Here is a 25,833-nt window from a genome sequence, read left to right as displayed (position 1 = left end):
GAATAATCATGTCAGGGGTTTCAAGAACAAATTCAACTGCTGATAACTTTGAGATTTCTCACAGATGACATTAATGAAACACAATAAGTAAAAAGTACATAAGTAAAAAGGGGTTAGTCATACCCCTCAAAAAAAAAAAAAAAAAACAAACTACCAAACAAAAAAAGACAGCAGTGAATGAACAGGAAAACAGAAACCAAAGAGAAAATCAACACTTTTTTTTTTTTTTTCCCCTGCTAAAGTCTGTACTAAATAGTGCAAATTAAACATATAATAACATGAGTCTGGGTACTTTATTATAAACAACACTTAGACTCATGAAAAGGGGAAAATACTGAAATTTCACATAGTTAAGAAAAGCCACAACTTCTGAATAAAAAAATGTGTATAGTAACTAAACCTGAGGCATACACTAAAACTAAGACAGAAAAAAAGATAATATTGAATAAAACCAGGTTATTTATGATTCAGATACAGTATATAAGTGGCACATTGTCTATCACTGACTCCAAAGAAGTAAAAATACTACTACATTATCAGAGCAATAATCTAGGATATAAAACTACTTAATATTTTCTCACAAACCTCCAAACACATTTGCCACCTGAGACAACAAATGGAGTAAGCTTCTACAGGATACTGTCTCAGCACACTGAAGCTTGAGTGTTGATGGGAGCTGGAAGCCAGCTACCACATCCTGCAAAATAAAACATGAATGAAGAGGCAATCAGCATACAGCATGAGATCAGCCAGGCAGAGCAGAAATACCACTCCAGGAAAAGGCAGTGAGCTGCTGGATTGCACATAAGCTTCCTTATCAAGAGATGGTCAAGAAATACATGGAAAGAGTATCTTGAAATAAATGTCTTCTTGAAAAAAACAGCCAGAACTTTTAAGTGTAGGTAAAAACTAGTAGCAAAGGCTATTAGAGGATAATAGCCAATGAGTAGATGGGGGTCTTTTGGGTTTGGGTTCTTTTTCCCTTTTTCCACTTAGTTGATTTCTGGGTTGTAGGAGTTTTGAGGTGTACATTTTCATTCTGCTTAATTTTTAATGAAAAATATCACAACAGGTACTTCACTAAAGGGACTGAGAGGTAGACAGCTAATTGCTGGGACAATGGCCTTGCTATGTGAAAACACATCAACTGAACAAGAACCTCACAATCGAACAGAAAACATCACCATCACAACTAATGGTAATTTTAATGGTAATTAATGGCAATTTTAAGTCAGGAACTAGAAAGACACAGGGAAATAAAGCAGAGGTTTCCAAGTGGGCATATTTATTATTCTGCCAGACTGGCCCTGCCAGAGATGAATTCTTCTCTGTGCCCATAAAGACAAGAAATAGAGAAAAGCTGAGCCAGGTTGAAAGTATCACTTAAAAGATGAGTAGATCATAAAAAAAAAAAAAGGGGTTGTCAAAAGTCTGAGCCTCTGTCAGTGTTTCTGAAAAGTCAGAATTGCCAAATTCAGCCCACAACATGGTCATGGTACTTGCAGAAGTCAAGAGCCAAAGAGATAATGACAGCTCATAGCACTAGCAGCAGGGTTTAGATTTTAGAGTTACTAGTTCCAGAGAAAATTTTACAGGCTAAAATAAAATGGAAAAGGGGAAAAAATAAAAAAGGAAAAAAGAAAGCAGAGAAAAGAAAGCAGAAGAAGAAAAAAGAAAAACAGAAGTGTTTTTTGAGGAAGAAGCTGTGTGGGGCTGAGTTGGTGGCCAGGATTAAACCATAACTCATGTATAAACAAGTCAGCTAATCTACCCTAACAGGTGCTTTGATTTTTAAATTTACATCTCAAACAAATATGACAGAGGGAAAGTGATGCAGTCTCCCTGAACAGGGCACTATAATCTTACATAAAGAAACTGAAAACAACTTTCAGGACTTTTTATTTGGTGAGAACAACACGTGAAAGAAGAAGTAGGACCAGGACACTACACTCTTGTGTCTCACTCCTATCTCACACAAAATAGGAGGGAACCAAAAGAGTCTCTGTGACAATTTATCTGCTTGAAACTGTTTTAGCCACAGGGAATGAAGGTAATTTTGCCTGAAATTTACTGAGCTTATTAGGAAGCATTTCCTACCATGGAAGTGAATATGTGAAGGTGCATGAGAAAGAAACTGGTTCCTGATTTCAGTCAGCTCTCTATCCCCCTCTTCACCGCTTACATGTCTGTACCTCCACCTCCATAGCACTGTCTAGAAGTTACTGTAACCTCCATGGTATGTGTTAAGAGCATAAGATGGTTTAGTGAGAAAATAATCCTTGCTTTTTTTTTCTTTTAAAGGAAGATTTCTGGTACTATATAGTTAGTACTTGCCGTGAAATACCATCATAAAACCTTAAAACAGCCCTTGGTAATGTTACTACTGCAAGACCATGTTTCAGTTAGTTTAACGCATAACACATTAAAGTAAATACAACCTGGTTTGGGTTTTTTTCCTCCCTTTCAGCCTGATCCAAAATATGTTAAACTGATAGAAGAAGACCAGGAGTGTTGCAAAGGCTCAGGCTCTATACATTGCCTCTACAGCCACAGCTGCACCACCACACGAGAGCACATGAAGAAGCAGCCATACTTTCTGGAGATATTCAAGACACAGATACTTTTGGGGAAATGTGGCTGGGAAACTGGTGTCTGATAAACTCTGGGAAGCCACAAAAGAAATACTCTATGTGACATTGGACTCTATAACATTTTCCAGTTCTTCCTCACAGTTGGACTTCCCAAAACTTAAGCCTTAGTTTTTTCCCCATTAATTGCTCAGCAAGGTTAAAAGGGATGCAACATCCAGTAAGTGAAATAATTCATCCTTATGCTGACAGCAGTAGAATCCAAAAGAGATATTATTAAAAAAGAGAGCAAGAGTAAAAAAGCCAGTTCTTGAGTGTGTTGGATGTCAGCATATTGCTTCAGAGTCCAAGGCAGCATTAGAAACATCCAACTCTGAACACTTATAATAAGTTAATTAAAGAAATATTACATTCCTATTAATAAAATCTTCCTTCTTCTAGAACGGACATTGATTGATGTTCTTAAAAAATAAAAGGTCATCAACTTGCATTCTATGATAAATCTTTCAAATTGACATGTGTTTGTATTTTCCTGCTCTACGCGCTGCAACTCCTCCAGCTGCTATGAGCTATTAGCAACATTTCAAGAATGAAAACATGGAACTGTTCTTGTTTCTTCCCAAATGCCAGAACTGAAAAAAATGAAACAAAATGACATTTTCAACAGTTTTTACCTGATCCCATCATCCTTGCTGAAAATATATGTCCAAATAATAATGCACAGCAGTCTATTCCTTGAGTTAGCCTAATTCTTTCTTTGACTGAAGCAGGAAGAGACCCTTCATATACCAGTCCACAATCCCTAAACATAGTAAATGTCTCTATACTTCTCATTTCTCATCTGTAACTTCACTTGGGGTAGGAGTGAGTGCTGGATGGTGCAATGGATATGACAAAAAACCCAAAACCAGCTCCAATGAACAGGCCATGAACCAACACAAAAAACCCAATCACATAACCCAAAGAAATCCTGAACAATACATCATAGTTTGATTGATATCTGGTCATGATAAGTAGTCCACAATTCTTTGCAGGACCATATTAAAGCGCAGAATGTGTAAATTTGTTATTTCCACACAGCCACATGCTTACAGTTGGGCCAGGTCATGATTCTTTCATGCAAAAAGCTTTGTGAAGCAGTAGCCTAAACCAGACAGGTTCACAGAGAACTATTCTACAAAAACATTTCATTTTTCAAAATATTCTTCAGCTTTGTACCCAGAGATACAAAGCTAAAGCAAACAGTCTTTCAGGAGGACCCAGTTAGACAAAGAAAAAAATAAAAAAGCAGCAATGAGTTTAAATGTGATAAGGCAAAGCATTGATTTTCAGTCCACTACATTGCTTCTTTCAAAGGCATCCACAGCAATCCTTGCATTGGCTACACAGGGAGATAAGGCTCCTGTGCTTTCATTGCCTGAAAATAGTTGATGCAAAAACTTTCTTTTCAGAGTTCCTTATCTCAAATATACCCATCTTACCATAGTACCAGTAAGAAGTCTTGTCCAAATTAGATTGCCTGCAATAGTTCCTTCCTTTCCTATTTAACAACTAAGCTTTAAGATCTTGCTGGACTTTCCTATTTCTGTCCCTGCAGTAAAGTTTCTCAGAATCTGGTCAAGACTTAGCTGCAACAATAGAATCACAGTAATAGCAATAAATATCTATTATAGTTTTAGACAATTAATTATATGGTAATTTGCTTTAAACTATTGTTTAAGAATAATTCTGACCATGCTGACACTTCCTGTCAACAACTCCTTTAAGTAAAGCTGAGAAAGACACAAATGCGGATGTGGGGGAAGGTGGTAAACAGAGAAATCTCCTTTCCCACTAAAGAAACAACTGAAACAAGTAAACAAAGACACCATCAGTAAGTGAACTCTGACAGCTTTTTTCACCTAACATCTTAGTAACATAGAAACTGGAGACAGGTAGGTGGTGAGGCCTAAGATGGATATAGCCAGAAAAGATCTCTTTCACCCATCAGAAATGTCTCATCAAAACCAAAGGGAAAGAAAAGGCAAGAGGGTTCACACCCTAAATGGAGAGAAATGGAAACACTCCTGAGCAATTGAAAAGGAGACAGTGGTACTCAAACTAATGGTGTTGGTTATATTCTACTTACCTATTCTCCTGGGTCACAGAATATCCTGAGTTGGAAGTGGCTCACAAGGATCCTCAAATCCAACTCTTCGATGGCTGCTACAAACCCACAGCCTTGGTGCTAACAGCACCACGCTCTAACCCACTGAGTTAATCTCAGCAGTCAAATGGTGTTTGTCTCCAAATTTAGGGCCATCCCACTTCAAAGATCCCACTGTTTGAATGAGGTCCTTGGACAGTCAAAAGGGAAAGCTTGTCCCCTAAATATTCCTAGACAGTACAAAGGCATGGACATTCAATTTTCCCTTGGTAAGATAACTAGTCTGCCAAAAGAGAACCCCAGGTTACAGATGTGGCTGCTGTGATTTCCAGCATTGTGTGACAGAAAGGTGGTAGAAGTCAGCCTTATGCTGACCTCTGCAAAATAGGACAAGAGAAAGAGGCTGGAGGCCTCAATTCTTGTTTTGATACAAACAAAAGCATTATTTATTATCCAGCCTGCAATAAAAACTAAATTTAAAAATCAAATAATAATTCCCACAGAGGTCACAGTAGCATTCAACACACTTGGAAACAAAAGCCAAATGAGAGGTTCACCTTGAGGTTCCTAGATGATGGGGCAGAGTGCACTGTTGGCACACATGACACCAAACTGGGGAGAGTGACTGACACACCAGAGGTTTTGCTGCCATCCAGAGGGACCTCTACAGGCTGAAGAAATGGGCTGACAGCCCTCATGAACAACATAGTACTACACAAACAGCTACAGAAAAAAAAAATCATTATCATTAATATGCCGTAGAGGGGAAAATATTTTGTTGCCATATGATCAAAAGCAAAGAAACAATAAAAAGTCATTGTAACTTGTTCTTCTAACTCCTTTTTGTGCTCAGCCCAAGTTGCTTCAAGTGCATCTCAGCAGCTTGGGGGTAGATACTGAAATCTGTAAAGGCTTACTGCACAGGAACAGAAACACCCAAGCATTCTGCAAGGTGTTAAAGTGCTAGTAAAGATTTTCTGTGGCATCTTGCAACATCTTGAAAAAAAATATTTCGTGTTCTAACAAAAGTTTGCACCAGGTCAGCAAATTTTTACGTTTATTTTTCATTGGGCTTAAAATCTCTGTTGCCATTTGCCACTACTACTGCATATCACATAGGACAGAAGAAAACAGAAAAAAAATGTTTATAAAGCTCTGGTGAGGATGGACTATACTCAGGGTTGGAGCTGCCCTTTGATACACTGAGTGTGCTTCTTGGTTAATTTCTTTGCCTCAGTCCCTTAAGAATCAGCAGGCAGCTCCTGTACTTAAGACTGAAAGCATCACCGCTTTCAGAAGAAAATTATGGAAAAAATTCACAGTGACAGAGACATTTTGGAATATCCAGAACTGCAGCCACTGTGTCAAGTCTGTGGGCACTACAGTCACCAGGAGAAAGGCACATTTGAGAGCCAGCACATACTTACGATGCCTCTGATACGGCTAGTTTTCTTCTGTTGCATTTTCATAAAGCCTTTTCAGTACTTAGTGTAAATCTTACTCTGTGTAGCTCCTTTCAGGGGGAGTTTTTTAAATATTCACCCCTTAGTGAACTAAATTTTTTTTATCATCACAGACCTGTTTGTGGTCCAAGTTACATAAGGCTTGAAAGTACAACCCAGGAGAAATTAAATTCATCTTCAAAACTACATGAACTTGAACATTATTTAAATTAAGGTGGTCATTTTGGGCTCTGTACAACACGGCTTAATGACTGCTATGCAGGCAAGACTTTTATATAGAAACATTAGTAATATTAGGAATATTTATACTAAGTCCACTCCATTAAATAACCAAAACATTCCACACACATGTGGCCATTGCCACTTTATGGTGAAAGCCTTATAGCTCCTGCTGCAACTGGTGCATTTCTAATACATCCAATAGCACTTCCCAGAGTAAGCTTGCAGTGCACAGTAACACATAATCCTTTCCATTTCCTTGTCTACCAAAGATGCATCAATACCAGACCTTCAGCTGTTACTGCTCATTCTAAAGCTGCAAAGGAGCAGGGAGAAAAGGACTAAGTAAAACCTGGGTTTATTGTATCTAGGAAAGAAGACATTGGAAACTAAAAGACAAGAATGAGTAAAAGGTAGCCCTCAAAAAATTGCAGCTTGCAACTTACAGTGGGTTTTCAGCCAAATTCCAGCCAAAACCTCATTTTTTATGCCATCAGTAAAAAGAGAAAGTGCCCCGAGATTGGAATTTCCACCTCTTCTTGTGGTGCAAGCCTGTTCTAGCAGCAGATGCACTTGTTTCATAGGAGGGTCAGGGAAAGAGAGGAACAAGTTTTGGTTGAAAGGCATTCAGTGTTTCAGCATTTAGCCTATATAGCTGATTCCAGAGGAGCTACAGGCTCCCCATGGGACAGGAAAAGAAGGAGAAACTTCCAGATTCTCCTTCAGGACATGACCATAAATGTACTGTTTAACCTTAGACTAAACAGCTTCCTACTTGCATGTTGACAGCCACCACCTGGAAGTTGGATAACAGTTCACAGTTAGTGTGCCTCACAAATACAGTGAGACGTAATTGTTAACATTTGCAAAGCACATAGATAAAGTTCAGATGAAAAGGTTCACTACCACTGAGTACACAGAGATGGAGGGAAGAGATAACACATTACCTGTATTTGTTGAATGGTGCAATATAATTCAATTCTACAACCATAAGCAAATACAGCTATGCACATGTGCATGCACACACATTCTCCTTTAACCCACGTGCTATTAGCTATTTGTGTAACACAAAGATGTGATCCTGGAAACCCTGCTGCACTCACAGCCCAATTCCATCTTTGCAGTATGCATGAACATGGGCAGTGTGTCTTATAAACATCTTAAAATACACATAGTGGGAAAAAGACTTAGATTCTGCACATTTTTCCCTCCAATTGCAATAGAGCCAGTATAGAGAAGGCCAGGTGAACAAAAATATCTGTATGTGTGTATAAGGAAAGCAGAAAAGAACTTTAATATATCCTTTATACCTTTTTATTTTTTGCTAATGTACCAGTTGTTCCCAGTGTTGTGTCACCAAATATCATAAGCACAACTCTCATCTGCAAGTGCTGTGTTGCCATCTATGACATCTGCAGAAATGGTGGCATCCTCTTCAGAATAAATCTGTGACAGTAGATAAAAAGTTGGCCTAGAAGCCCAGTCACAGCTGATGAATCATGAAAACTGCAGAGAGATGAGCAGGAGGTAGGAGCAAGCAGCTTGTATTACCTGCACAGCTCTCATGACCTCTTCACCTACTGTCCAGGGGCTGTAGCCGTGCTCATGCAGCAGGTACAGTGGCTGTTCTCAAAGCAAAGGGCACCTGGCACCCTCCCAGCCACGTAACCTACAGCACAGGCAGCTATTTCCTTGTAGTCAGAGTCCACTGCCTGGTAAACACACGTGACATATTCCTACAGAATTACAAGATGGTGAAATGACTACATGAAGAAGACCCTTCTAATTTTGACTGAGTATTTCCAGTAAAAAGCATTCTCCAAGACAAGGCACACAAAGAAAATGCCTTGGCACAAAGCCAATGCTTTTTACAGACTCATGGTGTGTCCATGAAAACGTGCACCAAAGAATTTTCCTCCCCCTTTGCAAAGGTTGAGACATACAAATTCAGGCACCTTCACAGGCTCTGAATGGAGCTGCAGAGACCCAGCCCAGGTAGACACCAGATTCTGGAGAGAATTCCCCTGCACAGTCCTCAGAAGCCACTCCAGGATGGTCACACTCCCCTCACTCGACTGCCCAAGTCTTCACTGTCTGTGACCATGGCTCAGTCACAAATCACCCACCAAGGCACAGTTTCATGTTTCAGGCCTGAGCTGAAATTTATATATTGTATAGAAACAGAACTGTAAGCATTTCAGTCACTTAAATCACTAGAAATAAAACATACTTTAAGTAACACCTTGATAAACCAGACTGAATTCCTCAAGGCTAATCTAAAGAGTAGACTTTCAACTATTACTATTACCTCCTGCCAGTCCTTATCTAAAGCCAGTTTCCTCTTTTCTCATGTTATTCAGGCACCACAAAATAAGGGGATAAAAGACAGGTCATGCTAAAGAAATAGTATTCTATGTGAGAAATAAAAACAAGAGAAAAACATGAGAAATCGAGACAGAGAATGAAAGAGGAACAGAAATAGAGAAAGAGAAATACAAAAAGAAAAACAAAACCTGAAAAACAGAAAGACAAAAACTGAAGAACAGAAAAAGAGGGGGGAAAAAAGAAAAACAGAAAAGAGAACAGAAAGCAGAATTGTTGCTAGAACAGACACCTCACCTGAGGAGTGTCTTCATCTCCAGCACATTCTTCACAATGCAAGTCCCTTTCCTCCAGGCAAAGCCTACAAGAGCTCCTAGTGCTGAAAGACTAGTGTAATAAGAGTCCATGAAGGTATCTGAGACCTGCTATAAAAATGGGGTTTTTTTTGGTGCCATGATACACACTGTAGTTCAGGAAGAATTTTACTGGGAAGCAAAAACTTTCTAGGTAGAGTTTGTGTCAGACACCACTCTCTCTTACAACAAAAATCTCACACAAGCCATTAGAGGGACTCCCTAAACTCACAAGAACTTCTCTGCTGCATCATTGCCCAAACCCTTTCATTTCAAACATACATTGTGTGTGTGTGTGTGAATTTGCTGGCTTTCTACAATTAATGAAGTTTTTTTCTCAAGGTTAGACACCTGAAACACTTCAAAAATAGTCCCTTCCCGTTTGGCATTTCTCAGGTATGCCACAGCTAGAGCCTTGACAGGAGGGATTCATTTTGTGTGCCTCAACATCTCACTTGACCACTTTCCAGCACACAGGCAATAGAGAGAAAACCTTTACTTTCAGTTTAAATAGCAGGCACTTTAGTGGAGTTTTACAAACTTTTCTTGGAGTAAAAATGGATGGAATACATTCTGAGATCATGTGATATCTTAATTGACAGCTCCAGTTACTACAAAGTGTCTCTGGTGACATCCTGCAAATCAAGGATTAAGGGCTTAAATTACTTTATTCCAGTGTAAATCTTTTACCTTTATATTTAGAATATGGTCTAACAAACCAGTGTTCTCTTCCGACTTGTCTTTACTTCAGAGCTAGCAATTCTTTGGGTGAGGAGGAGAGTTCAGGCTGTCAAGGGGCTGCAGAACATAATTTCAATTGCAGAATAATCAATGAACACAATCAAGCATTTGAACACTGTTGAAAGAGCTCAGAGTATCTTTTTACATTATTAAAAAAAAAAAGAGGGACAGGCATGGGGATGAAAAATTTGAACATTTGAAGTTCAAAAGTGTTCATTTTAAAACATGCAGCTAAAATATCCTATTGTCACCTACAAATGATACCAACCACAGGGTGGGGGATGGGGAATTCAGTTAAAAAGCACACAGTAGGAAGACTTATCATCAAGACTTATAACACAAGCTAAATTAGGAAATTTAGTAATTTTTTTGTCAATGCTGAAAAGTTGCACAATCAGTCCTTATATGGAAATTCCATTCAACAATACTGTCAGATTAGTCACTAAAAACAACTTCCATCCTTGAGGAACAAAAGTAGCAAAGATCCTACAATTGACTGAAGTCTCCCACTTTACTTACATTTTCATTTCAATGTACAGTGCAGAAAAGTTATGCATTCCTCAAATGCCTTGACACAGTAACAGCAAGTCCTGAAGACAGAGCAGTATTATGAAAATTTTAAATTGTTTTTTTTTCCTCCATTTGAAGGAGGAAAATTCACAAGTTTTACTTATCTCTCTATTTTTTAAGAAGTTACTGAATTTGGGGATAATGAATGATGAAGGAGAAAAGACAAAATGCTTATTCAAGGAAACTGTTTCAAAGGATGGTTCATTTGTCTTTGAGATAAAACAAATACTTCACTAAAATCCTTTTGTTTAAGTTGTATTTCTTACACTAAATAGCTGCAATACATCTTTTTCAACTTATAAATCTATATTTGAAATACTGATTTTTACTGCAAGCTCTGATGTGCTGCATTATGTTCACTAGAACCCGGGAATTCCATCCTGTTTTGCTGCAAGTTAAAGAAGTTAACAGGCCCAGAAATGACAAAATGTGATTAGAGCTGAATTTGTGTTTGTTGTAGCATAAAAAGGCCACAAAGTTGGGCATCTGAGCAAGAAAATTACAATTTTCTGTGACACATTTTAGCCTTAACAAAGCAGTTCCACCACAGCAGTTTAGTGTTCTCAACTCCAGAAGAGTGTTACACTGATCATTCTTCACTTTTGTTTATAAATATTGCATACAACCAGTGATGATGCCCAAACAAAATGTGACAATAAAATCACAACTTGAAAGCAGTCAAGCTCTTTGGCATGGAGAACACATCAATGAGAATGAGATTTTCAATGGCATCTTAAAAAAAAGAAGCAAATTAGCAAATCTACAATAATTTTACATTTGATAATAAATTAGGTCACACCTGGAAAGGCCTGCTGCTTCTGTAGCTATTTCTCACATTACATAAGCTTTCTTTTAAAGCAGAGCATAGCTTCAGCAGGCCCTAAGGCCTCTTAGTGCATCAAATAAAGCCCTTAATTCAAGTATTACCATCAGTTTACTGAATGAATTACCAGCAGAATTTGAAACAGAATTAAAACCTATTCCTGGCCTGTGCAGCTTAAAAAGTCTGCAGTTCTTGTTTCAGACACAAAAGAAATACACATTAATTACTCTAGTTACCTAAATAATTGATTATATATAGACAGCACATAAAAGTACACTAACTTTGTATAAATCAAGATTTTATGGTTTATTGTGATTTTTTACAATTTTTGTGGGGAATTTTTTTTGGTGTAGCTTGACCTGAAATCATTAAAACATATCTACATCACTTTTTTCAAGATTCTTTTATCACACAGTGATCAATTTTTTACATTCATTTTCTGTAGATATCTCCATTCCAGTTTTCCAGAGTTCAAGAGTACTGACATTACTGAGGAAGTACAAGTTCAAATACACCTATACAAACAAGACAAACTAGACAAAATATTGTAGATAAGACTACCTTTTTTTCTTTTTTTTTTTTTATATCTATAAATTTGTTTCAACCAGGCACAAAGAACTTTGGAACACAATATTGAAAGCCATCTAAGATAATCTTTGCAGCTCAGGTATTTGCAGATTTTCAAGTCAAGCACTCACCCCTACAGCTTCAACAACGTATATACTGATCTTTTATTTCCTCAGCACTTCAAGTGAATTGTCCCCAAACACAGTGGTTCTAAAACCATACCATATTTACCAGAGTAAGACTATGGATGGGCTAATTAAGTGGCACCATGTTCTCTTGAGCTGTGTGCTTTACTTCAAGACAGAGCTGGCTGTTCCAAGGCCAGGCTCACTCACAGCAGTGACAAACATGCACAGCTGAGCTGAGCGCAGGCAACGGGCGGGCACAGAGGCACAGCCTGGGGCACAGCAGGGAAACGGGCTGGCCACAGCAACCAGAGAACCAGGACTTGCACATGTAACTTAAACTGCTTTGTCAAACTGTACTTTTACATGAAGCTCAAGCACAAACTTTTTCCCAATATTCCCAATTTGCAAGAAAGATCTGAAGGATACATCCCCAAACTTTAAAGGTGTTTAATTCTGCACATTCAATTCCACATTAAATCACAAAATAAACACTCGCTTTTCACCTGTTAATTTAACAAAAAACCCATACAACTTAAGATTAGTAAATACATTCCCAATCTACAGCCTCAAATAACATTACTAATTATTGGTGTCATTAAAGAAATGCTGTCAAAACATACATACAATAGGTACTGTGGGTAAAGGACACAGTGAACACACTATTTCGTTCCCTCTAACAAATAACTAGTGATTATGGGCAGTGTTTTAATGCTGATATTAAAAATTACATGATTCTTATTCTTCCAGTCCTGTTTTACTTGTAAGAAGAATTACAATTTCAAAAGTGCACATACAGCTGTGAGAACTGTGGAAGGGAGGACTGTGAAGAGTACAAATTAGTGCTTGTTCCACATAGGTGCTGCTATAGGTCCCTGTGGAGCCCTTTCAACAGTCACAAATTCTTCAGGGTTGTCAAAAGCTTCATAGTGGACTAACAAGTCTTGAATAGCACACTCCTCAATCTGGAAGGAAAAAAAGAGCATGCATCTCAGTGTCAGGTTTTTTTTTTTTACACCACAGACATGGTTATGAACTACCTATACTGATCCTGAATGCATGAGACCTCCTAATCAGGAAGGAGTAATAGATTATACATCCATTAAGAAATCTCATGTTTGCAGGCCCTGCTCCTCATAGGAAACTCTGAGGCACCTTGGTATCTGCTGGAAAGGCAAGAGAGCTGGACACAAATACTCTAAGATGCTTCCGCATTGGTGAAAAATTCTTAACACAAATGCTGAAGGAGTTGATCAAGGGAGACACTCTGATGGATTTCATACTCCCCAAAAAAACCAACTGGTCAGGGATGTGAACGTTAAGGGCAGCCTTAGCCGCAATGACAGTGAAATATTGGAGTTCAGGATCCTGAAAGATCGGAACAAGAGAAATAACAAACAACTTGGGACTTCAGAAGAGAAGATTATGAAGGCATCTGCTTAGAAAAATTCATGGAATTTGGCCCCAGAATGAAGAAAGGTTGATTTCAAAGATCATCTCCACCAAGCTCAAGAACCCACCATGCCAATGAGCCTCCTAGCCAAGTAAGAATGGCAGGAGGACTGCACAGCTGAAAAGAAGTTGAAAATCCAAACAAAAAGGAAGCATACAAGACATGGGAGCAGAAAAAAGTGACACAGAAGGAAAACAGAGACATTGTGTGACAACACAGGACAAGAATTAAGAAAGTCAAAGTCCATCTATGGTGAAATCTGGCAAGGAACATGATGGGCAGCAAAACAGGATTCTACTGCAGCAAAAAAAAAGGCAACATGGATCCACTACTGAATGGAAGAGGCTGAGGACCTTCATCTTGGTCTTAAGTCTCCAGCAATGCCAAGCCCTAGAGATCAGAGACGGCCAAAATGGCCGCAAGACCACTCAGAAAAAAATTTGAAAATTTGTTGCAATAAGGGTTGATTCCTGAGGACTAGTAATCAAGTGTCCTTCCTACCTTCAAGAAGGGCAAGAGGATCTGAGTGACCACTAGGTGATTCCTGAGAAAATGGTATTGCTTAAGTATTAACTAAGAGTTTAAGTGGAAAAACTTAAGAACAGACTCATAAATGCAATGTGAGACAGACTGGCAGAACTGGTGATCTCAAAGGGCTGTGACCCTTTGAGTGGCACAAAATCCACCACACCAACTGTGAGACTAAGGCCAATACTGTTTAACATCTTCATCAGTTAGCCACAGGAAGAGACACAGCAGGGTTGCAAGCAGTAGAGAATGAAAAGGAGTGGTTGATATACCAAATGGCTGTATTGCCACTCAGAGAGACACCGACAATGCTGAAAAAACAGGCTACAAGGAATCTCATGAAGTTCAAGAAAGTGAAACACAAAGTCCGTCCCCCAGGAAGAAAAACCCTAGACACCAAGTACACACTGGGAGCTGACAAGTTGGAAAGCAGCCTAGCATAAAGGACCTGGAGTCCTGGTGGACAATTTTGTGGGAGGATGGACTGTGAGAGAATAGAGATAGTGCTGAAGGCAATCTTGCTCCTGAGGAGTTGCAGCTGTACAAATTACCAAAGAGTAGGAACAGCCTTGCCTTTAATAGGTCACAGCTGTGTCCAATAAGGATGGTCCAACAAGGATGGGTGTTATAAAGGAGTGGGTCAGCTGCTTGAGAGAAGAGTTGGAGTCAGTTGGCTGTGCTACGGTGAGGATTAAGGGTCAGGTGGTTGTCCTAGGGACAGTGAGGGTTAGTATTTCTTCTAGGGACAGAAAGGGTTAGGCAACTGTGATAGGGACAGGTAGAAGTCAGCCAGCCATGTGGAAGAAAGAAAAGGAGTCAGTGTTACGAGGAGCTGCCCATGAGAATTCACAGAGAGAAGGAATGGAAGTCTCACAGTAAGATAATAAACTAACAGTTAGTCAGTTCCCATCCACCATCGATTGGTGCCAAGCACCGACACCAGCAATGGATGGCTCATACAGGGATGAGTTCAGACACAATTTAGCCTTTTAGCCAGCAGTGCACTCATACTGCAAAGAAGGGTGATAATCTCCTGTGCTCTATGAGGGACAGCACTACCAGAAAAATGAGACAGATGACACTTTCCCTCTACCCAGCACTTCAAGTGAAGTGAAGACATACTTCAAGTACTGGGTCCACTTCTTGACCTCCCAGTACAAGAGAAACATGGATATAATGAACAGCCTAGTGATATGGCATAAAAATTATTAAGAGCCCAGTGCATATGACACTGAGGAGATGCTGAGCACACTGTCCTTGTTTAACATGGATAAAAGAAGACTTAGGGTGATCTTATCAAAGGGTATAAATACCTGCCAGGAGAAAAGAAAGACAACTTACCTATGCTCTTCTAAGTGATACCCAAAGACACAAGAAGAGGCAGTGGGTACAGATTGAAAAACAAAAAATTGCATTTAAAAATCTTTTTTGGTGTGAGGGTGGTCTGTGGAACAGGTTTTCTGGAGAGGCAATTAGTGTTCATCCTTGCAGATAATCAAATGCTGCCTGGCTTTGAGAAACCTGTTCTGAGCAGGGGTTTGCATTAGACAGTTTTCAGAGGTTCATTCCAAATTCAACCACTCTCTGATGCTGCAAATAGATTTATCATGGACTCAGCCATTTTGAATTTAATAGAGGCCTACCTCATCAAACAGCAGCGTGACATTATTATTAATTTATATTAAATATAATTATGTAAATTACATTGAATAATACATAATTAATACTAATAACTGATCTCTGAAAGAGCCATTGGAAACTCCTCGTGTTACCTTAGAGCAGCAATAACTTAGCACTTTACCTGGATCAATGCCAAAGGTTTTTCTCTGCTCCTAATAAGAGCAGCTTCTTGCTGGAGCTCTTCCTCTACAATAGCTGAGAACATGACAGGTGCTATCACAGGAGAGCTGGCTGGTGATGCTGCTGACCAAGGACTAAAAAAAAGAAAACCCAAACAATATTGTGAGGCAACATCTAGGTAAGTACAATACACAGTAAAAAAGTTCCAGAACTTAAGCCACAACCACACTTACTTATGACTCTCCAGCTGTGGAGAATCCAGGACATGGTCTTCCAGACCTGGGTTACTTCTAGTGTTGCACCTGGTGAGAGGTACGAAAGGAGAGTTTAAAATCAGTAAAAATGTAGGCAGAGCATTTTCCTACATCATTTTGTGAAATACAAAATTGCAGTAGGAAATTACAACAAATTGTAGGATTTTTACAGAGGAAAGGTATTAGGATATAATGTGGAATTTGTTTTTAAGTGTGATACTGAGATTGAAAAAGACACATTCTCATTTCCAACTGCCAGACCCTAAAGGAATTTCATCTTGGGCATTAATTCTGGCATTTCCTAACACTTCAGGATTTGAAAAAAAGTTTAAATTCTGATTATTAAAAAAAAGCTCTTTCACTTTTTAAAATGTAAATTAGTCAACTGCGTTATACGCTAACAGCACCACCTATAAAAGTTTGCAATTAATATGAAAGAACAAAAAATTCAAGTTAAAAAGATAAATATTCAAGATAAAAAACTGAACTGTCCTGCATTCAAATTAAGTGCTTCATGCAGAAGAGCCAATGCTACAATCTCACTGGAGTAAATTCTTTGAGTGTAAACCCAGAAATTATGGACTTTCAGTACATTTCCTGTAACCACTTCTCACATTCACAAGAACAGCATAAAAGTAAAATTAACAGAATAGAAAAAAAAAATATCTTGAATTATTTATATAGCGTCCAACAGGAAGATACTTTATTCAGTTGCAAAATGTTAACTTCTCAACAAAAAGAAATTCACGTTTGTTACACTGTATTCAATTAAGAGACAAGTATATTTGTCAGAAAAATCCCACGCCAGTAGGAAGAGAGGGACCTATTCTCATTATTTAATACCTATCTTTAACAGGACAGTTTTACAGTTTCCAGAACCTTAAAAAAGTGTTACAACATACTGAGACATGCTGGCAAACATTTTTTAAATTATTTTATGGCACTGCAAACAACTCCAAGGGTGTTGCTGTTTCAATAAATCACTCTCAATTTTCTTTAATGCTTTGGTAATCCTTTGTAAGTGACCACAAGCTCTTGGATAAAACAGGAAAAAAATCTATAGAAAGTTAAGAGAATTCCAGTAACTACCAAGTTCTCTGTCTGAATTATTTTCCACAGAACACAATTCCAAGGATAACAAAAAACATGATTCCTACCACTAAGTAGTAAGGGCAAGATCTCAAAAAGTGTGAAATCTAATATCCATCATCAAAAACAGATTTAAATTAATCATGTTGAGCTTTTTGTCACAAAACATATTTTTTCCCACGGAACAAACAATGCACATGCATCCTTGTACTCAGTGGAGCAAACGGACTACGAGATGGGTGCAAAATGGTCTGGAAATGGATTAGCTGTACAAAGCCCAACTGGAAACCAAGTACTAGTGGGGGTCCTCAGGGACTGATACTGGAACCAATCCTGTTAAGCATCTTTGGTAGAACAGAACAGAACAGAACAGAACAGACCCTCAGCAGGCCACAGCTGGCTGTGGAGAAGTTGAGGACGGTCTGCATGCCAGGCTGCCTTATAGAAGCCCTCAAGAGACTGGAGAAATGGACAACTGAGAACCAATGAATTTCAAAGGCAAGTGCAAAGTACTGTATTTGGAAGAGAACAGCCGAACAGCCCCGTGAGGCAGTACTGGCCAGGACTGACTGGCTAGAAAGCAGCAGAGAGAGAGCAGAACCTGCAGAGTCCTGGCTGACAAGAGGGAAGATGTTACCAGCCAGTGCCTCTGCAGCAGAGACAGCCAACTGCGTGCTGGGCTGTGCTAGCAATACTGTAGCAAGGCAGGCAGAGGAAGTGATTCCTCCCCTTTATGTTGTAGTTCTTTGTCTACATACAGAGTATCATTCTCAATTTTGGGCTCCATAATACGAGCATGCTGTGAGGTTGGAACAGGATTTGGAAGAATGTGTTTTGTTAATCCTAAAGGGAGGCAGCAAAGGGGAGATATCAGTGCTGTCTTCAACTACTTAACTGCAGGACAGAGAAAAGATGAAGCAAGAACCTTTTAGAGGTGCACAATGATAGATTAGAGGCAACATACACAAGACACCTGGAACTTTGCTGGCAGAGGAGAAGGAGGAGGGGGGGGGAAGATACCCAGCGTGGGAGATGGGAGACAGAGTCCTGGGCCAAGAGATTTCAGCTGTCTGGGGAGTCCGGGAATTTTAACCCTTTCCTGTGAAATAAAGGCTTTGTGAAATATTGCTCCTCCTCAATTTGAAAAAAAGAGAGACAGACAGAGACCTCAGTTGTTAGGGAAAGAAGGCTGGGGGGAGATGATGGAGTGGCTGTTAGCTGGACTATTCTTGTTATCCAGAGTGAACCAATTTCTCCTCCAAGAGAGACTACATTTTAGAGGAATGCAATGGTAAACCAAGAAACTCCTCCAGCAACTACCAGTTCAGGAATGAACAGAGGAAAGCAGAGGAGGGTGTGAAGATGCCCTCTGTCTTCAGAGAAGAAGAGAAGGCGATCTCTGTTCTTGGACCCTCAGCCCCAGGGGAAAATGGGGGGCACTGTAGTCCCAAAATGAGACACTGGACTGTTCCTGTTAGTCCTTAGCAAAGCATCCTTAAAGGGGCTCTATAAGCAGTCTCTGTCCATGCATGGTAGTGAGAGCACTGCGACATGGAGAGGAGAGTGTCACACTGGCTGGTGTGTCTGGGCAGTGCCATGTGTGACATGGAAATACAAGAGGTGACAGCTGTGTGTCCTGGGGGTCTATGGTGCAAGGGAGACTCCTCTCTCCCCTAATGGACTCAGTATTGATTATGTGGAAGGATGAAGACTTAATTAAGGGTCCAAATGTGTCTTGCTGTGATTTATTGGAGTTGAGTGGTGGGAAGAGGAATGTTTTGAAAGGTTTTCATTTCAAATTTTGTATGTTGTTTTTTTTTTTTTTTTCCCTTTTATAGTAGTAGTAATAGTAGTAGTAGTGTAATAAAGTTTTCCCCTTGTTATTAAGTTTAGCCTGCTTTGCTCTGTTCTCAATCACATTTCACAGCATTCAATTAATAAGTTACATTTTCATAAGAGCGCTGGCATTGTGCCAGTGTCAAACCATAACAGCTACATATTAGCTCACTATTAGCCATGACAAAACTAGGCCATTCCCACACAAAGCCGCAAATACTTGTTTCCACTAAGACACTTCACTGCTCCCTGGAGTAACACAGTGAAGACAACTCAAACTGCCACAACTAAGTTAAGTCATGTCAGGCCTATGGTTTTAGCTTGGACTGTGAGCTACATACGCATAGCACAACTCCCAAGGCTGAGGTGCCTCTGGAAACAATGCAGCCACATCCACATGCCCCAGCTCTTGGAATGATCTGCCTCTGGATTAAATGCAGTTCAAATCACCACAATTCATGACATGGTTTACCTAAAAAAAAAAATCTGTACTGCAAAAATTGGAAAGTGACAGTACATAGAAGAATGCTTATGCCACCATCCAAAATACCCTCATCCAAAATACCTCAGAGTGGTAAGAAAACTGTCAGTTTAATTAGTGCAGTTTATCCAAAGGAGAAAGACAAAGCAGGAACATTAAGTCATGCAAGTATCTTCAGTGTCACATCACCAAGTCTGACATCAACAGATGAGGATTGCTTATACTCTACCCTTGTGTAATTTTCTTCCCTTAAAAAGGAAGGGGTAAGGGTGTGAATAATTAATCTTTACAGAAATAGCCTTTAAATGCCACAGGTAAAAATCAGAGCCTGCTGTGACAAAACTGCACAGTCAAAAAAATAAATTTACCTCAAACTAGAAACTCCCCTTCTGAGTTTCAGATGGAGGAACTAGTCACCTAGGCTCTTTATACCTACTAGAAAAAAATAAGCATCTTCAGACACAATCCAAAAACAGGTATTTTGAGGGGCCTTCTTTCCAAAGTGATGGTAGCCAATTTAGCCATCTGCTAGGCTTCCACTAGCTTAATGTATCATCTTCAGACATTTAATATATTAGACCTGGATTCAGCTCAAATAGTACACTTTGAGAGCATGCAGGCTGGCCATACTGCACAGACAAGAAAGGGCAATGCAAAAGGAAGAGATTACAGAGCTGTTGTGGTAAAGCAATAGTAGCATCAAGTGCAAATTTTTTTATTACCAACCCAAGGCATCTCCCATATGATTAAAACTTTTATTATTGTCCTAGCAACAAAATGAACAATACCCGTTCTGCAGATTTGTATTTCATGTCCCCACACCTCCATTCACCACAGTAACTTCAGCTTTATCACTCTGTTCCTGAGGAATGCCTCCCCATCACACACACTCCAAATGCCTCCTACCTCTCCTCAGACACTATCCCACACACAATGTTCCTACATTTCTACCCTCATTTTATTCTTTATATAGCAGTAAAACATGTACTACTTCTGTCCTAAGAAAACGCCAGTTTTTATACAAGCTGAACAACCAAAAGCAAGGCTCAGCAGAACATTCTTTTCCTCACAGAGGAGTCAGTTATTGGAGGACAATGGAACAGGAGTTCATCAGAAAGACAGCCAGATAATGACACAGCTTCTTGTGCACCAACAGCTCTGCAAACTTCTCCCTCAGCACAGCTGTGTGAACTTGAGTCAGATTGCTCTAAAGTTGTGTTGTAAGAAGAGTTGTGTGAAGGATTACAGAAGCTCCCACTCTTTACTCAAGAGCTTAATTTAAGCTCAGTCCCTCAGGCCTTCACTGAGCTATGCTGCAGCTATGGCCAAGCCCAGCTTTGCTGTTCCTGACCCTGACTTGATTTGCAGTCAACCTTGCCTAATTCCAATGCACCTGTCTGTGCTCACTGACTGTGGCTCATCCTGGTTTCTGCACATAGCCTGCCCTGCTCTCCTCCCTCTGTCACACTGGGGCTGTGCCTTTGCCAGGGAAGCCACCAGTCAGCCAGTTGTGCTGTCACACTAGGGTTCCCTACCACTAGGTCAGCTGGTCTGCAGTGCTTCCAGATAGTAGGTGGTAGAGTCTGTAAGATTTTCAGGCTCTCTGTTTTGTAAATATATTTGAAACGTCTAGCATTAAAAGTTACTGATGATAGGGGGAAGAGATGCAGGAGGGTGGGCAGTTCAGTCATACAGACCTTCAAGAACAAGGCTGAGATTCTTTTTTCAGCTTAAAAGCAGTTATTTTAACTCAAAACAACAATTCTACTGGAGGTAGCAAGAGGGTACATGGCTAAAATATTTTGACCAAAGAGCAACATTGTCTAATAACTAGAGATATAATTCACATGTGCCTTATTTTTGTCCTTAGAACTGTAGCCCCACAGTAATTATAATACACAGACATAACCAGTGCATCAATGTTTCTGTAAACCTGCTTAATCCATGATAAACTGCACTTAAACAATTAAGCCATTTTATAAGAAAACTAAGATTAGGAAATGCCAGAACTGTGCTTGAATTAGTTTAAGAACTAATATAAACTAGTTTTATCCACTCAGTGGTTACACAGAAATACTTTTAGCAAAATGTTTCATGAATGCCATATCTGAATGCTCATGAATATCTGATTACTGCAGAAGTTAGAAAATACTGGTTTATCATTCTATACATAGATACATATGCAAACAAATTCAGATATGTTTTGTTTGGAGCCTGAAGTTTTTATATACATATCTATATATTTTTATATATATAAACATGTATCCATCCATATGGATACATACATTTTGAAACTGAAACAAAGTATTAGCAGTGGCATTAAATTCCTTAAGTCTTTAAGTTTTCTATTCTTAAGAGTATTTCATTCATAAAGTCTTATCAACAGAATCCTCAGAAGAATGTTCTTTTTAAATGACAATTTTATTCTTATTTCAGCAGAATTTAAGAGGTCATTGTGCTTCTTGTACAATGGTTGACCAATTAGAAAATATGCATTCTTACCTTATGGTGTTTTGGACTGATGAATCCTCAGATCCTTTATATCCACATCTTTTAATACCAGTACCAGGTGAATTATTCACACTCATACATTTTTCTTCTTCCATCACAAGATCGCGGAATGACTTTGGCAAAGCAGAATGTAATGAAGATGACCTTTTCAGAAACAAAAATAAAACAACACCAATGCATTTGACACTTGCACTTTCCAAGATCCCATATTATTCTATGATTCAGATAGCAAAGAGGCCTTTCTACTTAAAGACACAAATAAAAATACATTTATTACTAAAATTACATTGTTACTTGGGTTTTGTATACCACCATTATCCTGCTAGACCTCATGTGTTAAAATAAGTCACTTTGGGTCATATCAATAAAGAAGAGGAAATAAATATCTATAAGAACAGAGGAAGACAGTAGTTTTGAAATAGCATGAAAATTGAAAAAAAAAATGAAACCCCACCCTGCCACCCATTTCCCACACCTCATCCTCTTATAAAGTAATTTTTTTTCATAGATGTCTTATCTTAGATAAGCTGTACCTTTTCTAACAGTACTAGTCCTTGAAAAATATTTTCATAAATCACAATGCTCCAGGTACTGTTGGTCTAACACAAGCAGTTTACCGCTATGAAAGTCAATTATAGCTGAGTTTTTCTTCCCAAGATACTGAGTTCCTTATACCTCCTTGATGCTCTAAAAATCCCTTAATCCACAGTGAAGTTTAAAAAAACTGATATAATTCATTTTCTTTTACTTGTCCAAGCACAAGTTACTGAATTAGAGTCTGCATACTATCTTTCAAAAATAAACCAGTAAGAAAATACAGCAATTTGGTATCTTAGGTATCATGAACACTTTCCAAACCTAAAACCTTTTTACTTACAGAATTCAAGGCAGTTACCTTGAGTTCTTCTCTTACCTATCAAGGCTTTGGAATTAATTCTTCATAAATACTACAGAAGTAAAACAAGCTTTTTATACAATGCCAATTGTTTGAGCAACTGCCATACGAAGAGCAGCATCTCAAGTCAAAAACTTTAAAGCTACATCTAGGTGGGACACAATTTAAGGTAACAAAGATGAATGAATTTTAAAAGCACAACATTGTATCTGAAATGTTACAACAAAAGCATCTGAAATCTATTTATGATGTCTGATGTCAGACCACCCTGGATCTTTTACTTTTATTTAAATTATTGGATAAGCAGCACAGAAGACATAGAAAGCAGAATGGGAACCTCCAGATACAGGGACTCGGAGTCATTTTGCACATCCTCTACTCCTACCACCAGCTGGCACACAGAAGTTCAGCCAAGTGTTTGACCAGAGCTTCCCTAAATCTTTTATACTGAGTATGCATATGGTCCATGGGATCTGCCGTCACAGAAGCCAATTCTGCTAGTGACATTTTAAAGTAGCCTAGCTTGATTTGATTTACCCATTTCCATGAAAATTGTGTACTGCAATCAGATCCCCTTGGAACAGAGAGCCAAAAAAAAAAACAATCCAGAAACAACATCTCCCAAAATAATCAACTGTGTCATTCTCAGTTTGTGAACCTATCAAAAAAATTATTTGTGGTTTAAAATTATTTGTTTGAAAAGTGGTACAAAATTTTCCTAACATGTAACAACTCTAAATTTCAGCTTGTCCTGTCTGATACATTGACATTTTTATCTAATTTTAAAAATTAGAAAAACTAATTTATACTTTAAAAAATAGTGGAGTATGGCTATGGTTCTCTAGATGTAACTGCAAACCATCAAAGAATGGAGTTCCAAAACAGCTGCTGATGTTAAGTATAAACTGGAATACTGTCAACCCAACAACCTAGACATCAGGATATGCAATTGTTAATTCTCAAGAGAGACTTCAAATTTCTTCATGCCTCTGGTCTTGAAAAGCCATAGACTCTCCTAAGCTTAAAAAAGGCCTGAAACAAATAAGCAACACTCCCTTTTCCTTGATCAAAGTGGGTTTAGAGAACCAATAAAGTCAACATGCAGTTAACTTTAGACATTTTTTTGAAGTATTACTAGAGCACTATTCAATTTTCTCCCTTCTAATTTTCAGTTTTCTTCAAAGGAAGAAACAAAGGTTCAGTTTCCCAAAAAACTATGAAGCTAAAGGTTTCTCTTAGTGGAAAAGGTAGGGCATAGTGTATGACAGATGTTCAGTCAACGACAAAAAGCCAGAAGGTCCCACACCCTTCTGGCAAGTGTGCTTCACCACATTCAGCATCCAAGTTGAATATCTGATTTCACTGGAACACAAGTTCTATTGGCTTTGACTATATTGCAAGTGTGGAAAGCTCAATCGACTGCCAAATGCAGTCAATTAATAGTCCACTGTGAATTTACAGACTAACTCTGCAAATATAATATTAGATGAGTAACACAACTATTCCACCTTACACATAAAAATACTTTGAACAACTAGCAGGGGCAATCAAATAATTGATTGCTTGCCTAAAGCAGCTTGAAGTTTATTCAATAAATGTTTTCTTCCAGCAGCGAGGCCTAATTTTAAAATTTAATATAGCTGCCACTGGTTCTGTGCTTGAACTTTTGAGCTACCAGTATTTTCCAGATCGGCAGCCAGAGGAACGCAGGAGGAACGTGTGGAATCACGCACGGTGACCACATGAGTGTTAGATTGGATTCCATCCTCCTGAAATATACCCTAGCCTTTCCACCTAAGATGGTCTGTGTAACACAGTAGGCCCAACTCTTTCCAAAAACTGTTTAATCAGAACCTTAAGAGCACAATATACTTTTTGGAGACATTTATCGAGGGATATTCAAAAATCAGTCTTTATTTGCTTTTTAAAAGCAAGAAAGAATTCATAGGCAGTTTGCAGTTTAAATAACTCAATAAGGTAAAAAGTTATCTATCAGAGAGTAGATGAATAGTATATGAATAAGTCAAACTATTTAGGCAGAACCTGCCTTTCTTAAACAAATGTTGGCTAGGCCTGACCACCTGGTTGTCCTGCACATGCCATGTTAAGGCACTAAGGATGATCTGCCCCTTGAGCCTCCCTGGAGCTGAGGTCAGGCTGACAGGCACATAGTTCCCCACATTCTCCTTCCAATCCTTCTTTAAATGGGTCTTACATTGGATCAGCTCCAGACACCAGGGCCCTCTCTATCTGACCAGGGCTGCTGGTAAATGATTTAAAGTGGCTCAGTGGTCACCTTCACCAGCTCCCTCGGTACCCTTGGGTTGATCCCACCCAGCCCCATGGACCTGTGTGTGTCTAAGAGATGTAGCACATCGCTGACCATTTCCCCTTGGATTATGGAGGATTCATTCCAGCCCATGGGGCTGGGGATCTGGAGAATGACTCATTATTAAAGACTGAGGCAAAGAAGACATCAGGTGCCTCAGGATTTCCTTCATACTTCGTCACTGCACCTGATAAAAGGATGGAGATTCTCCTTCACCTTCATTTTATTTCTATAAACAATTTTGTCTTTAATTTTTAGAATTTTTATATGGCATTGTCGTCATGGATAATTACAACATCAGTAGTGAGATTACAAATAGTAGATAGAGTATTACTTTTTTTAATATAATAAAGGATAGAATGACAGTGTTTGCTGTGCTCATCAACATGCGATTCAATTGTCAAATTCTCCTAGTAAATTTTAAGTCTCAGAGCTCAGTAGCATCTCAGCCCTGTGACACTTCCATTAGCTAAGGCAAATAATTAACCTGCTGCTTGACCTGCAAAATCACGTGCATAAAGCAGGTAGCATGTCTTCAAAGCATTTGAGAGGACCAGTTTTAAGGACACAAATTCATCCCCTCACTAGACTTCAGAAGATGAATCTTGCAAACCTTGTTTTTCTTTTTGTCGAGGTCTCAATTATTGTTCAGAGATCAGGAAGAGTCTGAATCCTTAAGTGCAAACCAACTCATTGTCTTTCCTCTTAAAAATAAAATTGTGGGCTTCACCCAATATTGT

General features: G+C 38.9%; 1 protein-coding gene across 1 annotated transcript in view; it reads right to left on the bottom strand.

Moving 5' to 3' along the window:
* Positions 1-11,506: 11,506 nt before the first annotated feature.
* Positions 11,507-25,833, bottom strand: part of IBTK (inhibitor of Bruton tyrosine kinase) — a 53,353-nt gene continuing 39,026 nt past the window's right edge. Inside the window, exons 26-29 of the mRNA XM_021546192.2 lie at positions 21,861-22,013; positions 15,932-16,000; positions 15,700-15,832; positions 11,507-12,882 (exon numbers count right to left, since the gene is read on the bottom strand). Of these exons, the coding sequence (XP_021401867.2) occupies positions 12,757-12,882; positions 15,700-15,832; positions 15,932-16,000; positions 21,861-22,013 (481 nt within the window). The 3' untranslated portion in view covers positions 11,507-12,756. The remainder of the gene's footprint in view (positions 12,883-15,699; positions 15,833-15,931; positions 16,001-21,860; positions 22,014-25,833) is intronic.

The sequence above is a fragment of the Lonchura striata genome, chromosome 3 (genome assembly GCF_046129695.1).
Source record: "Lonchura striata isolate bLonStr1 chromosome 3, bLonStr1.mat, whole genome shotgun sequence".
Taxonomy (NCBI): domain Eukaryota; kingdom Metazoa; phylum Chordata; class Aves; order Passeriformes; family Estrildidae; genus Lonchura; species Lonchura striata.
This window is presented reverse-complemented; position numbering and strand designations above follow the sequence as displayed.